This window comes from Gigantopelta aegis, chromosome 4 (assembly GCF_016097555.1).
Source record: "Gigantopelta aegis isolate Gae_Host chromosome 4, Gae_host_genome, whole genome shotgun sequence".
Taxonomy (NCBI): domain Eukaryota; kingdom Metazoa; phylum Mollusca; class Gastropoda; order Neomphalida; family Peltospiridae; genus Gigantopelta; species Gigantopelta aegis.
In genome coordinates, this window is record NC_054702.1 from 54599897 (window position 1) to 54618860 (window position 18964).

Below are 18964 nucleotides of genomic sequence, written 5' to 3' on the forward strand. Positions count from 1 at the left end.
CAAAATAATATACATTTTAGTTAGTGCATGTTTGTGTTTTTGTTTTCTTTATATTATTAGTGTGTGTGACTTAGGTGGTGTGTATTTATAATATCTTAACCTGGTTGACGGACCTGGCCTCCAAAGCTACAAGCCGGGGGGTCCAGGTCTATTTTGTTCTACAGTTTGTGCAATTTGCCAATCTTTATCATAGTTTATATGTAATGTCAAGGGCGTCATTGCACGATGCGATGACCCCCTTGAAGCACCAGTGATTTAGGAATTTTTCTTTTCTGTTTGGCCACTCTAAGGCGGCGAAATATTCTACTTCGACCCTTGAATATATTAAATGTTTGAAAAGAGCCATTTCATTACATGGCTTATCTCCCTCTAGTAATTTTCTAGTTGTCCATATTACCCTTATCGCTTTACTCCAGAGAAAAATTCCCAATTGCGATGCATAATCTCCAGGCTTATGTTTTATGCCGAAAATCATGGCATACGGATTCAGACGGAAATTGTTACCAAAAAGTTTTTTAAAGATCGGTTCAATTTGCTTTATGAATAGTTTATTCCATAGTGCCATAGTGAATAGTTTATTCCATAGTGCCATAGTGAATAGTTTATTCCATAGTGCCATAGTGAATAGTTTATTCCATAGTGCCATACCCAAAAATTTATTTCTGGCAGAAACACTGGGAGCCAAATCTTTAAACCATGTAACAACAAAGAAAATTGCATGTAAAACTGTACTTAATTTTTTTTAAATATTAGAACTAAATTTATGTTTTAACCTAGATAAAAACAGGGCATTTGTTAATGATATAATGGTACTGGTCAGGTCATAGGGCTTTACGTGCACATTCACAACAAGCTGTTGTAGTGCATGCCTAATGGTACTAGCATCAGTCTGCCTATAAACTAGCATGGAAAAACCGAAAATCAACAATTTTGTTAATACGATCACTTGATCATTGATAATAGCTAATTACATTCATATATTTAACTTGAATTTTGTGCTTATATTCAATCAAGGTTCAAAGTTTGTCATGTTTAACATCACCACTAGGGCACACAGATTTATCAAGCATTGGCAACTGGATGTCAAACTTTAGGTAATTGTGACAAATAGTCTTCAGAGGAAACCCTCCACATTTCCCCCATTAGTAGCAATGGATCTTTTATATGCACTTTCATAGACAGAACAGACCAGTCGTGCGGCACTAGCTGGAACAGGAAAATATAACCAATCAGAAAATGGGTCCACTGAGGGGATTCGATATCTTCTAACACAAATACCTCAGGTGGTTCAAGCATGCTGTCCTGGGCACACACACACACCTATCAGTCGAGTACAGTGGGTTAACGGTTAGTTGTTAAAGAGAACTATGTACAACGACCGTATCCCTCCCCATAGAGGTGTTAAAACAAGAAGTACTTCAGGTGGTTCAAGCATGCTGTCCTGGGCACACACAAACACACACACACACACCTATCAGACCAGTACAGTGGGTTAACGGTTAGTTGTTAAAGAGAACTACGTACAACGACCGTATCCCTCTCCATAGAGGTGTTAAAACAAGAAGTACTTCAGGTGGTTCAAGCATGCTGTCCTGGGCACACACACACACACATACACACACACACCTATCAGACCAGTGCAGTGGGTTAATGGTTAGTTGTTAGAGAGAACTACGTACAATGACCGTATCCCTCCCCATAGAGGTGTTAAAATTCTACCAAAGTACCTCAGGTGGTTCAAGCATGCTGTCCTGGGCACACCTATCAGACCAATAGTTAGTTGTTAGCAAGAGAAAACTCAGTACCACAGCCTTAAATCTCCCCACACATAGAGGTGCTAAAACTCACTTAGAGTGGGAGCTGCTACTGGGATGCGAACCCAGGAACTACCAGTCTTTACTGCTACACCACCACCAAAGTTGATGACGAAATAATTATCATGTTTGTATACCTAGTGAGGTGGCCGGGATACCCAACTCATCTGGCCCTGGCCGTCTGCCAAGGACAAATATGTTAATGGGTTAACAGTGTTAACAGAAACCTACATGTACTGTTGCCAACTTAGACCATACAGTCAGTTGTATATTATATGTATTTTCTAAGAGACATGACAGCACATTCCACAGCTTTGGCTATCCTAGTCAACAGGACTCATAAATGGCCATGCAACACAGTACCGTTAACCTACTAATGGAGCCAAACATTGCTTAACATTCTACAAGAAGAGAACCAGCTACATAGCTACTAGATAATATGTCAATGTGTAACTAAGTCATTGAAAAAATCAAATTATTCCATTATTTTGCACTAATGAGTATATCATAGTAATTTAAAAACAGTAATAACATGACTTTTGTAATTTACTGTCCAGAGTGAAATGACTAAACCAAATGGTCATCATAAAGATTCTTTATAATTGGGTAACAATGTGTTAAAGCGTTATAATTTTTTTAATGATTAATGAATGAATGAATGTTTAACACAAAAATATTTTGTTTACCGATTAAAGCCATTTTACAATAGCAAAAATCCCACTTTATTCATGGATGCAATTTCATGAGGATGGTTTTATAATATGACCAAGTATCACCAAATATCCATAGTTTAAAAAGGTTCGAGTACAGTTAAGCAAATATTACTTTCCTTTCTTTATAATTACAATTTAGTTATTCAGTTCTTCAATATAAAAATATCTTATTCAATGTGAACCACAATATTTTAAAAAAATAGTACAATGAATGGGTATACATAATTATAATTGTATTAAAAAACAAAATCAATTTTCTTTAAAACATGCAAGTGTATTTGAATGGAAATGTTCACAATACAGACCAAATCTAAAATTGTCAAGGAGGCAGGATCAATGGGTCAAAGGATCAAATCCCGTTGGTGGACCTATTCATTGATTGTTCCCCCACCCCATCCAATGACTGTGAAATCAAAGATCATGGTTAGTGCTGTACTGACAGGGCTTTAGATTGCACCAAAGACAAGGCGATAAATGTGGTGCCCAAATTAATTAAGCCCAAATTAATTAAGCCCAAATTAATTACAAACAGGCAACCTGAAAGCACTTCATCTTAAAGCCACTGAAATATTAATCTTTAATTAGATTAAAATAACTTAAATGCATTTGTGAACATTCACAACTCTTTAGCAGCTATTAATAACATTATTGCACTAGAAAGATCTTGATGTTCCCAGAACAGACAAAAAACCTGGTGTGCCCCAATTATTGAGAATCTATAAAGCACTGGTTCTGACTATGGGTAACTGCATATAAAACATCCCTTGCTACTAATGGAATGATAATTATATATAGCCAGTTTCCTCTGACTACATGTACATGTCACAATGACCTGATGTTCGACATCCAATATCTGATGATTAATAAATCAATGTGTTCTAGTGGTGTTATTAAACAAAACAAACTTTAAACTTTGAACACATACCCACAACTAAGATTTCCAAATAAAAAATAACAATATAAAAAATCCCCATATCATTTTATTTGTTATCCGATTACCATTTTGCTCTCTAGGCGTCGAAAAGTCATCAACGCAAACATACATATGTACATGCACTTTCTCATGTGATAAGAAACCGGTATGGGAGAAAGTTATAAAATTTTGTTATCAGACTATAAGTATAATGCCTATCATCTGTATAATATACACATACTCACCAGTCGAGTATATCTTGAAAGTTCACCCCACTCATTGTGTAACCATGACATTACCAAAACCAGAGCTCTCTTACACAACAACACCCGTAGCTCACAGTAAACTCATTGTAACCATGACATTACCAAAATCAGCTCTCTGTATGAGCCTCACACAGACATACACACCGACAACACAACACCGTAACTTATCCCCAAGTACTATGTCATCTTAACCAGGCCTAGGTTGCACGGAGTTATTTCCTTTGACATTAAAAGCCATGGTAAAGCCCACAAGACAAGAGAATCCTGTTACCAACGTCGTCGTCTCATGGTACTGCTCATGGCAACCAGATGGAACACGGCTGCACCCTACCATACTGCATATATAAAGTGAAACCTTTCTAAAACGGACCCCTCTACAAACTGGAGTTCTTGAATATACTAAGACATTTTTCAGTCCTTTTTTAAATATCGGTACAGAAAATAACCTCTCTAAACTGGATACCTGTTAAAATTTAATGTTTTTCCCCTTGATTCCGTGGGTGTCCGGTTTAGATGGGTTTCACTGTAGATGTATATATACAGGAACCTATACATCCAGCTTGCATGCAGTCCTGTTCATGGGAGAGGCATGCATTCCTTTCTATGCAGCATTCCTAGGTATGCAATGCTGCACAGTTTTTAGTCAGAAAAACATCTGTGTAATTAGGTGCTAAAGAAATTAATATACAGACTTAACCCAAAAGTGAAAAAAGAAGTAAAAAGTTCATGCCCCAACTATGATGAGATTCTGCACCCAGTTACAAGGTACAAGACAATAATTTAATTATCTTTCACCAGTAACTACTACATGCATACAAGTTATGATACTAATAATGCTGCATATTTTTGTACTGGTGGCAAGTAACACACTACATTGTATAGTACCGTAATGTTTTAAGCAAGGACTTTAAATGAATAATTAAGGACTTTAAATGAATAATTAAGTTTTTAATCATTAAGAATTTAAAATATACTCTTCAAAAAAAGAAACGCAAAAGGGTACAAATGGGTTATAACTCCGATTTTATGTTTCCTACCGGTTCATGCTTTGTGAATATAAGGTCATTGCATGTCCCAAACACATTCCCACGGTTACATTCGATAAAACGCAGCTACTGTACAATAAAGTTCCAAAATGTGAATATTCGCAAAAATGCAGCCACGTGCAAACCATGTCACCACTGCACGTGCGTTGTCTGCACGTGCAACATGAACACCGACAGTATAAAAGTGCAGGGTGTTCGCTTGCCTGGCCTCTGTATCTGGCCGACAGTTGACAATCCAGGACATGCCACGTCTCAGTGAACCGCAGAGAAACAATGCCATCGGCCGACTAGACGCAGGCGAATCCAGAACGGCCGTTGCCAGGGCATTCCATGTGTCCCCAAGCACCATCTCCAGACTGTGGGACCGTTACCAGCAACATGGATCAACACGTGACCTCCCTAGATCCGGTCAACCACGGGTCACTACCCCCGGGCAGGACCGCTACATCCGGGTACACCACCTTCGGGAACGATTGACTACTGCCACCTCCACAGCCGCAGCAATACCAGGTTTGCGCAGGATATCCGACCAGACCGTACGGAACCGCCTACGTGAGGTAGGAATTCGTGCCAGACGTCCAGTTCGAGGTGTCATCTTAACACCACAACACCATCGACTCCGACTGCAGTGGTGCCAGATTCATCGACAATGGCCTCAACTGCGATGGAGACAGGTGTGGTTCAGTGACGAGTCCCGATTTCTGCTCCGACGTCATGATGGAAGATGTCGCGTGTATAGGCGTCGTGGTGAACGTTATGCGGCAAACTGCGTGCAGGAAGTGGACAGATTCGGCGGGGGTAGTGTCATGGTGTGGGCAGCCATCTCACACACTGGCAGAACTGACCTGGTCCACGTGCAGGGCAACCTGAATGCACAGGGCTACATTGACCAGATCCTCCGGCCACACATCGTTCCAGTTATGGCCAACGCCAACGCAGTGTTCCAACATGACAACGCCAGGCCTCACACAGCACGTCTCACAACGGCTTTCCTACAGAACAACAACATTAATGTCCTTCCTTGGCCATCGATATCACCGGATTTGAACCCAATTGAGCATCTATGGGACGAGTTGGACCGACGCCTCCGACAGCGACAACCACAGCCCCAGACCAGCCGGGACGTCATCCGTACTCTGGTTGCTTCAATGGGCAGGCGGTGCCAGGCAGTTGTCAACACACGCGGAGGCCACACCCGGTATTGACTCCAGATGACCTTGACCTTGGTGGTGTGTCCTATCACTTACTCACAATGGACTAGAGTGAATTGTGAACAATCCTGCAACATTTGGTAATTATCGGACTCACCATTCAATAATTAAATCAATTCTCCAAATGTTACGACAATGTGGTTTTGCGTTTCTTCTTTTGAAGAGTATATATACCAAATTTATTATATATACACCTATATTTAATTACACATTTGGTAATTTTGACATAGTTTCATTAATAGCAAGGGATCTTTTATATGCACCATCCCACAGACAGGATAGCACATACCATAGCTTTTAATATACAAGTTGTGGTGCACTGGCTGGAATGAGAAATAGCTCAATGGGCCAACAGACAGGGAATCAATTCTTGACCAACAGTGCATCAGGTGAGTGCTTTACCACTGGACTACGTCCTGCCCCGTGGAAGTATAGAAAGAAAGAAATGTTTTATTTAACGACGCACTCAACACATTTTGTTTATGGTTATATGGCGTCAGACATATGGTTAAGGACCACACAGATTTTGAGAGGAAACCCGCTGTCACCACTATATGGACTACTCTTCCGATTAGCAGCAAGGGATCTTTTATTTGCGCTTCCCACAGGCAGGATAGCACAAACCATGGCCTTTGTTGAACCAGTTATGGATCACTGGTCGGTGCAAGTGGTTTACACCTACCCATTGAGCCTTGCGGAGCACTCACTCAGGGTTTGGAGTCGGTATCTGGATTAAAAATCCCATGCCTCGACTGGGATCCGAACCCAGTACCTACCAGCCTGTAGACCGATGGCCTACCACAACGCCACCGAGGCCAGTCATGAAAGCATAGAATCAAATGAATGTACTGTCTTAGGCAGATGGCTGCTGAATATGATATCTTATGTGTATAGTATCTGAAACCGCGGGTTCACGAAAGTGGTCTGTTTCAGACAGATGGCCGTTTAAATGAGGGAAGAAAAGGAAGGAAATGTTTTATTTAACGACGCACTCAACACATTTTATTTACAGTCACATGAGAGAGGAAACCCGCTGTTGCCACTTCATGGGCCACTCTTTTCGATTAGCAGCAAGAGATCGTTTATATGCACCATTCCACAGACAGGATAGTACATACCAATGGCCTTTGGTACACCAGTTGTGGAGCACTGGCTGGAACGAGAAATAGCCCAATGGGCCCACCGACGGGAATTGATCCTAGATTGATTGCGCATCAGGCGAGTGCTGTACCACTGAGCTACGTCCTGCCTCCGTTTAAATGTGGGAAGTGCTGAAGCAGATTTGTCTGTACTTATATAAATAACAAAGCTAATTTAAATAAATATGCAAGTACGTAGCGTAAAAACATACACCAACTGATAGGAGGAAGCAGGGAAGTGAAATCTCCAATATCAGCTAACGATGCTAATGATGTGCTCTAATTTGACCGATACTGTCTAGACTATAAGTGTCAAACTTCACCTATTGGTAGACATTTCCCAGTTATTAATGGCTCAGTGATGGTAAAGCATAAATATCGCAGTATGAGAAAAACAAAACCGTGCAAAAAAGAAGATACTAAAGCATATTTGTTGTTCTTCCTGTATATTTATTATATGCATAACTAACAGGATACAGAAACCGCTTGATGTTTATGAGGTATACAAAAAAGATGTCTTGTTTATGGCAATCTGTTATTGTATATTTTATTACTCCATTCAGAGAACTACTAACAAGACCACTGTTTATTGATTCTTGTGGATGCCTGCCAAAAGCAACTTGTTATTGCTGATTCTATACTACCCAGCACTGCCATGCACCCACCCAATGGCTCCATAAATCCCCATTCACAAACCAATCTCCAGGACAGACTGCCAAGAATAACGTTAGTGTATTGTCATCTCTGCCAGTCTATCTTTTAAACTATATTATTAATGTAGCATGCAGTGCTCACACAGATGTGGTTTTCTAAGGCACTTGCTGTTTAACTCATTAACCAGTGTAATATACTGCACACAGTCATGAGTGCCACATCCACGCCATGACAATTTGAACACAGGCTTCTTTGTAATCATAGATAACAGTATCAGCTTTTAAATTGTGAAAAAAAGTTTTAAAGAAACATAATTGGCATTATATTTCCTGGCACTATGTGATTATAAAACTTCAAAACTCTTACTCATATAAATAACATGCAGTTAGCAGGGGCAGACCCAGGAACTATTTTGCGGGGTAAGGACTAACAGAAAAAGGGCCAATTCACCAAAAGGGCATCCTAATGGGGAACACAAATTAAGAGGAGAAAAAAGGGCACTTGAATATGGGGGGGGGGGGGGGGGGGGGGGGCAGGTTTTTTGTCTTTTAGTGCTGTAATGTCTTATTGATGCTGAATATTCACAAATGAATTTTCTGTTATTTTAATCTAAAAGCTAAAACATTTCTGTGGTTCTAAGATGAAATGTGTTGACATCAGCATGTTCGTACTTATGTCTTTTTGATAAGTAAAATGGAGGGAAGCTGAAGATCACTTTCCTGAAGTGGTGCTAGGTGAAAAATCAAATGAAGTTTCTAATAAAATGAAGAAGGAAGAAAGAAATGTTTTATTTAACGACGCACTCAACACATTTTATTTAGGGTTATATGGCATCAGGCATATGGTTAAGGACCACACAGATACTGAGTGAGGAAACCTGCTGTCGTCACTTCATGGGCTACTCTTTTCAATTGGCAGCAAGGGATCTTTTACATGCACCATCCCACAGACAGGATAGTACATACCACGGCCTTTGTTATACCAGTTGTGGAGCACTGGCTGGAACAAGAAATAGCCCAATGGGTCCACTGACAGGGATCGATCCTAGACCGACCGCGCATCAAGAGAATGCTTTACCACTGGGCTATGTCCCGCTCCCCCCTAATGAAATGAATTTAAAACTGTAATTCAAGGCGATCAATTTTCTACTCTCCTAAAACTTTCCAGATGAGTATGGAGTGGAAAAGGAATTCTGGTTTTACTGGAGAAGACAGCATAACTTAACCTGTGCATGACTATTTTGGGCACATTTATCGCTTTGACTCTAGTGCAATGATGTACAAGACATTTTTTTTGCCTTTTTTTAATGACACCACTAGAGCACACTGATTTATCTGTTAAATGTTTTCATTAGTAGCAAAGGATCTTTTATATGCACCATCCCACAGACAGGACTGGACAGCACATACCAGGGCCTTTGATATACCAGTCATGGTGCACTGGCTGGAATGAGAAATAGCCCAATAGGCCCACCAATGGGGATCGATCCTAGACCGACTGTGCATCAGGAGAGCACTTTACTACTTATCTACATCCCAGCCCCTGGTGCAATCTAATGTCCTGGCTGATGTATAATAAAGACTGACCTGTTGAGAAGTGTGGACCAGCGGTGTATAATAAAGACTGACCTGTTGAGAAGGGTGGACCAGCTGTGTATAATAAAGACTGACCTGTTGAGAAGGGTGGACCAGCGGTGTATAATAAAGACTGACCTGTTGAGAAGGGTGGACCAGCGGTGTATAATAAAGACTGACCTGTTGAGAAGGGTGGACCAGCGGTGTATAATAAAGACTGACCTGTTGAGAAGGGTGGACCAGCGGTGTATAATAAAGACTGACCTGTTGAGAAGGGTGGACCAGCGGTGTATAATAAAGACTGACCTGTAGAAGGGTGGACCATAAAATAAACTGACCTGTTGAGAAGTGTGGACCAGCTGTGTGTAAGAAAGACTGACCTGTTGAGAAGGGTGGACCAGCGGTGTATAATAAAGACTGACCTGTTGAGAAGTGTGGACCAGCGGTGTATAATAAAGACTGACCTGTTGAGAAGTGTGGACCAGCGGTGTATAATAAAGACTGACCTGTTGAGAAGTGTGGACCAGCTGTGTGTAAGAAAGACTGACCTGTTGAGAAGTGTGGACCAACGGTGTATAATAAAGACTGACCTGTTGAGAAGTGTGGACCAGCGGTTTGACAGTCGCTCCAGCTGCAGCCCGACCTGCCGTGTGTCGTCCTGGCTGTAGTCTTCGATCAGCTTCTCAGCCAATCGCTTCAGGTTGTCCACGGCTTCTTGTCGCTGGTTCACTTCCTCCTGTAGTATCTGAAATAAAGGTGTGACGATTAATTGTGGTTCACGACATTCACTGTTTTAGACCCACAGTTCAAGTACCGTTAAGGGTTTCTGCCACAGGGTACGGAAGATAAAATTACATACCCTAAAATCTTGGAAATTAATGGATATTTTTATTTTATTTTGATTTGCTTTAAATGGTACATCAGCATTTCTGTAGCTTGTACTCTGCTGGGAATCCCAATGATGAGGTTACGGTATTTCGGCTAATCAGCGCTCAATTCTGACACATGTGGCATGTTTGCATGGGTTATCCCAGACCCAACACACTATCATGATAAAATGGTAAAAATGTCGGTTTTTTATGCTGTTTTGTCAAGACATAGTTTTATCCTTTGATTTTTCTATTTACTATACATTTATTTACAATTATTTTACAAGTGACCATTAAAAATAAAGTTTGTTGCTCTTAAAATAGTATATAAGCTGGCATACTTGTGGAAAGTATTGTGATTACATTAAACCATGCACCAAATATCAAAAAACGATTCGAAAATTTAAAAACAATGAAACTTCCCATCTCTAATCTGAAACAGCATACAGAAACATATGAAGAGATCATTTCCAAAACACAATATACATATCACATTGTGACTATTTATTTTGTAATGACACAAACTCACACGCAAAAAAAAATATCTCACCTACCATAAACGTTCAGTGCACTGTGATGAACATCAATAGGTACAACTATAAACCAAGTTTCATTGACCTAGGAGTTATAATTGACGAGAAACTGATCAAAATGTAAAATTTTAACCCAAAAGTAGACACTGTCACAGCCATGATCATAATGGTGAGACAAAAATGACACATACCTAAAAACTTATGCAGGCAAGATATTGATAAGTAAAGAGTTTATGGAAAATTTTCATTGAAGAAAAAGGATAGGGAGAGGTCTTCTGGTTAGTTAAAAAAAATCCACAATTTCAAAAAATATTACTTCTGGATTTAAAGGGCCATACCCTAGTTTTTAAACACTAAGGCATATTTTTGAACATTACAGCAGTTTTTTATAACTGAAGTCATACTTTATTTAGATTTGGTTGTTTAGGTTATCCATTTCCATACATTCGAAGTGTTTTTGATCATCCTGGTGTTTTTAATATTACAGAATGCATTTTTTATTTTATTTTTTAAACATGTGCGTCTGAGAAGTAACAGTTATGGAGTCGAGTTTTAGTCTCTTTTTTTAAAGGCTATTTCACCATTTCAAAGTCACAGACTCATGTTTCACTCAATTGTAACTTTATCCAAATGTGTTACAGGTTTGTAGATTAACTAAACTTAAATATTAATTTTCACGGGTTGAAACTAGGGTCTGTCCCTTTAAACGAAAATACGTGGGATTTTTCAAAAGAAAAGCACATCGTAAGGGAAGACCAACCTTGTGTTCCTTGATGAGTCCTTCCACATCAGTGGGGGACTGTGGCCGTATTGGTCGATTGTCTAGCTCCTCCTCCACCGACGACAGCCATCTCTCAAACTCGGCGTACAACTCGTCGAACTGTCGACACTCCAGCAACATGTCGTCCAGCTGGTTCTTTTTCTGGTTCACATGGTTGAACGCCTTCTCCCAGCGCTCTTTCAGCTTGTTGGCTGCGATACAGAAACAAATTAAAACCAGCATTAAAGCAGTTAAATTATTTAAAACCTTTTATGTAACATAAGATGACATCGGAAGATGCCAACAGCTGAAGCCTGGAGATGTCATTTGTATTAATTTGACACTGTTTAAAAACCTTTCATGTAACATAAAACATCGGAAGATGCTAATAGCTTGAGCCTGGAGAGGCCATTTATATTAATTTGCCATTGAACTATGAAGGAGTGGAATGCATAATTATCAGCATCAGGTTTGGGGCCAGCATTCCCTTGCCCTCCACTTTTGATGGAAGTGCCGTAGTTCCCCTTCTTATATGCTATTGTGATCTTGAAATCAGATGTTGTCTATGGCAAGACAAATGCTGTGGTATCCCACCTGGTTTACCACTGAGCCCTTATCCTAGATTCCATGTTGTATATGTAACAAATGGTAAAATTATCAATGGTAATATGATAAAAGGCATCCATATGCTACAAACTTGATAGGCTGGAGCCCAAGGCACTAGGGTGAATTAAATTTTTTCTGAGAAAAACTTAATAGAAAGTAAGTTGCCTTTGTGCTCCTCTTTCGAAAGAAAAGTTTGTCCCAGTGCCCATTCAACTTGCATTGATGCCCTATTTTTTTGTAATTGAACCGAAGTAACACTTGCCATGCTCCCCCCTCAAAAGAAAAATTCAACCCCTTGCATGTAAAGTTGACCTACCGTTATCTTTCAGAATCTGTTTATCATTTTCACTGTTAGTCAGCTTGCGTAGCTCATCAGCTCTCGACAAGACATCATTTAACTTCGGTCTGTGGCTTTCCATGTCTTGCAAAATAGTCTGCATAACATAAGAAAATCATGTCAATTACAACGAAATGAACATTTAATGAAAACATTGTGCAAAACTCATGAAATAGTGTTAAGTGTTGTTTTTGTCTGGTTAATGCATTTAACTGGATGCAGATGAATAGTGTCATGCTGACCTGGTGTGAGTAACATGATTTTTAATATCATAAACAAACCACTCATGGATATTAGGTTGTTAGTTACTTTGAATGTTAGAAAAGTACAAATAGGATGTTATTATTAGCTGTAATTAATAATAAAATAAAGTAGGTTACTTTTCATTTTCAAATAATATGCACAAAATTTAACTGCACACAAAGTTTCTTAAGACTGAGTAAGAATAATGTTTAAAAAGACTGTTCAGATTATTTGGTTAGGACAGCTCAGCGTAAAGCAAATATGATATAATGTGGTAAATAAATAAATAAATAAATAAATAAATAAATAAATAAATAAATAAATAAAATGATAATATTGCAAATAAATAAATTATTAAAACCATTTAAAAAGGATCCCCAAAAGCCAAAAATACTCCATACCAAGTAAAATATGTAACAAGATGCTAGTTCCACTGAAACAACAATGAGTCCTAAAGATTCTACATAAATAATACACAGTGACCAAGTTTCTTCTACAAATATGACAGAACCATCACAACAAAAGTCAAGGTCAAAAGATTGTGAGAGACGGCTTGCATGCAGGTGTTTTCTCAAGTTGTGTAATCCACAGGTAAATCGAAAAGATCTTTCATTAGCACATAATTTCAAGCTACAAATAATTTTATTTTATGCATTGCTAAATTTAACTTAAATATATTTAATTTAACACAACTACTGACATTTGTATTACATAAATAAATTATTCAGGACAGCTGATCATTTAATAGTGCTAGTAGCAAACATTATTATCACAATACCTCATTTTATTTAAATAAATACATTTCATACCAGTGAGCACTACTGGTAGTAATTCTTACTTGTACACTTTTTTTTGGTTCACACTTTATAATCATACTGGAACAAATAAAATGTTATCATGTATTTTTTTTTTTGCAACTAATGCAAGATTACAAACAATGCGTTTCCAAGTTCTTGTTCATATTTTCGTGAAAATAGCAGGGTTTGTCAACGTTGCATTTTGTTTATGAAACTTACTCATTAGGTGAAATGCAACTAAAAACAACACAATCAACATTTATTTATTGTTTGAATTTAAGGGAGAATGGATCTCTTTATTATTATTAAATGGAAACAATAATTAACTGTGATTAAGTTTGTGGCTTTGTTTTAACCACGGCTTATTTAAAGGTGTGGTTTATGTACGGACATAGTTCAGAACTTTGACTGAAAACAAGGAGTGCGGCTTATACACCAGTGTATGTAATAGGCCAGAAAGTATGGTAAGAGTTAACTGCCAATTTGCTGATTTTGAAGTTAGCTGTAAAGGTATATACACGTTAGTATAACTCTGCAATTTCACATTAAATTGTTTGTCAAAATGCTATCTATTCCCATTTCAAACTGTGCTTTTTATGATATATACTACATCATGATGCAGCCATTTAAAAAAAATATATTCAAAATTATATAATTGGATATATAGCATTTTGGATATGAACTCTTCCTATATATAATTGGATATATAGCATTTTGGATATGAACTCTTCCTATATATAATTGGATATACAGCATTTTGGATATGAACTCTTCCTATATATATAATTGGATATATAGCATTTTGGATATGAACTCTTCCTATATATAATTGGATATATAGCATTTTGGATATGAACTCTTCCTATATATAAAGCTGTTTTATTCAGTCAATGAGAATTATTTCCCTATTTAATTACATGAAACGTAGACATAAAATATGTAAATATTATTTTAAATCTTTCCTTGAAAATATAATTTAATACTGAATGACTCCACCTAAACTCCAAAAACACAACATAAACATGTAGTTTCGAGCTGAAAGCGAAGTATGCAAGTGGGTAACAGGTTGTGTAATGCATGGCATACGGTTCAAGAAAAATTGGAAGAATACAAATTCATGTTTACCGTAGATGATCAAAATTACCAGCCATCACCTTATACTAATAAACTTAATATCAAGTTTGAACTTTTAAATGTACTACATATATTTACTAAACCCATACATGAAACTACACATGAAATGGTCCATAAACATAATATGAATAAAGTTGGTTAAAACTGAAATACATGCATAGGATTGCTTAGAAAACCAAATTAATAAAAGCAAAACAATATAATAGGCCATGCATTTAGCAGTTAATAAGAGACATGCATTATTACAATCTTCCTTCTGTGATCTTTATACAAGAAACTATACAAAATTAATGCACAAAAATAAATAAATGAAAAAAGCAGAATAAAAACTTTGGGATATTTGGGTTAGGGAAGGAAACGCCTGTGTATAGCGTACAACAGAGATACGCAATATACAGGAAAACCTTTTCAAGAGGACACACCTTCAAATTCCTCAACTGGTTACTAATATCAACAAGCATATTCTGCAGTAGATCTAAGTCTACCGAGCTAATGGCATGCACAGGGAGCCCATCGGTGCCGGAGCCTGTGCCCGGACCATGACCTGGCTGCTAAAATGGTAAACTGAAGGTTAGCATCTACAAACCAAACAAAACTTTTCTTTATTATATAAAAATAATATACTGTTGTAGGCTTTTCATATTAGGCATATTAACCTGTAATTATGTTTTTCACTTTTCTTAGTTGATGAAAATAGATCTATGCAAAGGAAAGAAATGTTTTATTTAACGACGCACTCAACACATTTTATTTACGGTATATGGCGTCAGACACATGGTTAAGGACCACACAGATTTTGAGAGGAAACCCGCTGTCGCCACTATATGGACTACTCTTCCGATTGGCAGCAAGGGATCTTTTATTTGCGCTTCCCACAGGCAGGATAGCACAAACCATGGCCTTTGTTGAACCAGTTATGGATCACTGGTCAGTGCAAGTGGTTTACACCTACCCATTGAGCCTTGCGGAGCACTCACTCAGGGTTTGGAGTCGGTATCTGGATTAAAAATCCCATGCCTCGACTGGGATCCGAACCCAGTACCTACCAGTCTGTAGACCGATGGCCTACCATGACGCCACCGAGACTGGTATATGCAAAGGAATGCCCAAAAAAAGAAGAAAAAAAGGTTACGCTTAAAACAAGTATAAATAATTAACAGCTAGTACTTTCAAATTAAAATTGCAAATAATTAAAATGATCATTGAAATAAAGCACAGCTGACAGATTTTACTCACGTTATTTCAGCCATAATATAATTATAAAGCACATTCAGTGCATTTGTGCAGAATTTGTATAACACAAATGTTGTCTCACTATTTAGTTTTATGTATATGGTACAAAGGGATTCGATTAAAAAAATGAATGTTACATTATAATTATTGTCAATACCAGTGTCTTAATTGCTTGTTCAAGTGAATTAGTTTATCTACAATTAAATGTAGTCTATGTTAGATAGACAAAGCAAATAATGAATGAACAAAATTTATATTATGCCACAAAAAAAAAATATTATGATTGTTTGTTATGTTAAAAACATCCTCCCCCCCACAAAAAAAAAAAAAAAAAAAAAAAAAAAAATATATATATGTACATGTACCCCCTAATATAAATTACTATACATGTATTCCTGAAAAGAAAATGACATTTTATTTCCAAGATCCACTTTTCATTGTTCATGAAATGTAGTAAAATTGTTTTAACAGACTGAGTCTGCTGAGTCCATACATATTCTACAATAATTATATACACCTGCTCAGACTTAATTATCTAGAATATCCACATCTCGTTAGAAATAAAATGTTATAAATATTATGATTTTGTTAATAAAATATTAAACAAAACAACATTTTTTAATTCATCCAAGGAGATATGTGAATAATAATAAAATATTGTATAGAAACAGAAACATGCATGCAAAGCGTCAACAAAAGGAAAAACTCCAGAACCAAGATAAATGATGTAATGTGCAGATCATAAGAAGTAGAAACAATGGCAGATTCATTTCACTGGATATGAAATAACTAGAAAAACAAAGTATTATATGTTTAAGGTGAACGAAAAACAAAATACTACCTTTCTTATAAGTTTTAAAAAACAGAAGTCAAGATGCTCTATTCACATAGCGTAATAAACAGAAGCCAAGATGCTCTATTCTCATAGCGTAATCAAAGCATTTGAGATTATAGATAAATCAAAATGTCAGATCCCAATAAAAGTCAGTTATATTCATGCTAGGTAACTGTGCTCTTGTTAACCCATTAAAGAAAAAAGAAAAGAAAAAAGAAAGAAAGAAAAAAGGCTCAATATAAAAAAAAAACCTCCAGGCAGATAAGAAATTTGTTTTGACTATTTATTTTACTGAAAGTATATACCATGGGAATTGCAACATATGATTCAGAGCAAAGAAAAATAACAGACAACTGTGATGGAGGAAAATCCCACTGGATTCATTATGAATTGAGTCTTACACTTCTGGCAGACAATACACATGTAGCGTAAGTGTGTTAAATTATGTTCCAGTTGAGGTAATAATTGATGTGTCAACTAATTGTTAAGTCTGATGACATTTAAGTTTGGGTTCTCTCTCAATATCGGGTGACCCCTCAAAAAACGATAATCCTACTGAATACTGAATTGGCTAAAAGTATGGGGACTGTAATTTTAATATTTCACACTCATCACTATATGGATATTAGCCACATTCATTAAAAACTGTAGGCTCATACATACCTTTTCTTTAGAGATATATGTTTGATTCATACCCGACACCATGACATACCTTTTCTTTAGAGATATATATTTGATCTATGCCCGATACCACAACATACCTTTTCTTTAGAGATCATCTGCTCAATGTCCTTAATGTCGCCCACTGTGACGCGCTGTGACTTCAGCAATCTCTCAAGTTTGGTGAGCCAGTCGCGGAGTTCTGCGACTGCCTTGTCGAAATCAGGCCACAGTGGTGAAGCAGGGGGCTGTGTCTGCACCGACTCAATTTGAGAACGTTTTACTGTAACGGTAAATAAATTATATAGTTTTGTTTTTTTACATAACAACCGTACAAAGTTCAACATACATACATAAATATCAATATCACATATGAATGAATGAATGAATGAATGTTTAATGACACCCCAGCACAAAAAGTACATTGGCTACTGGGTGTCAAACAATGGTAAATATATAAATGAATTGATGATCAATGTAAGTTATGTCAAAGCACTAAACCAATTAATTTCCGGCTGGGTCGAAGTTCGAGGTGCACCGAACTTTTGATAGAGAAGTTAACACACCACAAGTCCTGTGATTGGTTATAAATGTGAGTGTGTTGGTTGTGAAAAAAACTAGTTTCATCCGGGCTAAAAATGTATGCAATTTTATTTGATGTAGTACCACCGTGTCAAGTAGCCGTGTGCTTGGAACATGTATGGGGTACCTGTAAAAAAAAAAAGTACTCAAATTTTGTGCGAAACTAGGGGTGCTGTAGAAACATCTGGTTATACTGAAAATGAGCCATGAAAGGTACCATTTTCTGCAGTTAATACTTTAAGGTAGGGGTTGTAGTACTGATATTTATAGGTCATAGTTTGGTTGATATATTGCATATAGTGTTTTTAAACATAAACGTTAACATGGTCGCCTATGGGATTTTAATTGGTATAGTCCAACCTAAAGAGCTGTGTAAAATATGAATATCATAGGTAAATGTATTAAACTTTTGAATAAAAATCAATATCCGTTCAGGACTGAAACTAAATGATTTTATCACATTTTGTCTACCAAATATATCTTTCATCGTCAGACCAAAATGTGGTGAACTGTACACTGACAATGTTCAGACTGAAGTGGAGGATCCATTTTTTTTAATTCTTCCACTTCATTCTTCCTGCACTGCCCATAGGAAGACACATACATATTGAGAATAGTTTTATGTAAATATTACAACACCTTTGCTCACTTTTAATGCATACAAAGAACAGAGATTTATGTTTATTGTAATGTTTTCTATTGTACATTGTTGTATATAGGAAAGACAGAAATATTGAATAACGCCTTAGCACATAATAAACTATGGCCATTTGGTGTGCAATATATGAATGCTGACTTGAAGTTTAGATACTGAGGAAAGAACACTGAAGCTGCCATAACATCTACTCCTACAAAATAGCAGCATTGATGTTTTTAAATGCACTTCTGCATAAAAAGGACAGCAAGTGTAATATATTTTAACATGCACCTATACCACTAAGGTTTTGAGCATGTCTGTCCTGGGTCCCGTCTCTGCTAGCCAGAAGCCTGATCCGGGACTAACAGGACAGCACATGCCTACCATGGCATTTGATTACTAAATCTT

General features: G+C 37.3%; 1 protein-coding gene across 4 annotated transcripts in view; it reads right to left on the reverse strand.

Moving 5' to 3' along the window:
- The window catches only part of LOC121370764 (dystrophin-like), a 424499-nt gene that overhangs the window by 129273 nt on the left and 276262 nt on the right, over window positions 1-18964 (reverse strand). For all 4 annotated transcript variants that reach the window (XM_041496221.1, XM_041496219.1, XM_041496220.1 and 1 more), the window contains 4 exons: window positions 17439-17620; window positions 12415-12532; window positions 11493-11704; window positions 9921-10075 (listed from right to left, as the gene is read on the reverse strand). In XM_041496221.1, the coding sequence (XP_041352155.1) occupies window positions 9921-10075; window positions 11493-11704; window positions 12415-12532; window positions 17439-17620 (667 nt within the window). The remainder of the gene's footprint in view (window positions 1-9920; window positions 10076-11492; window positions 11705-12414; window positions 12533-17438; window positions 17621-18964) is intronic.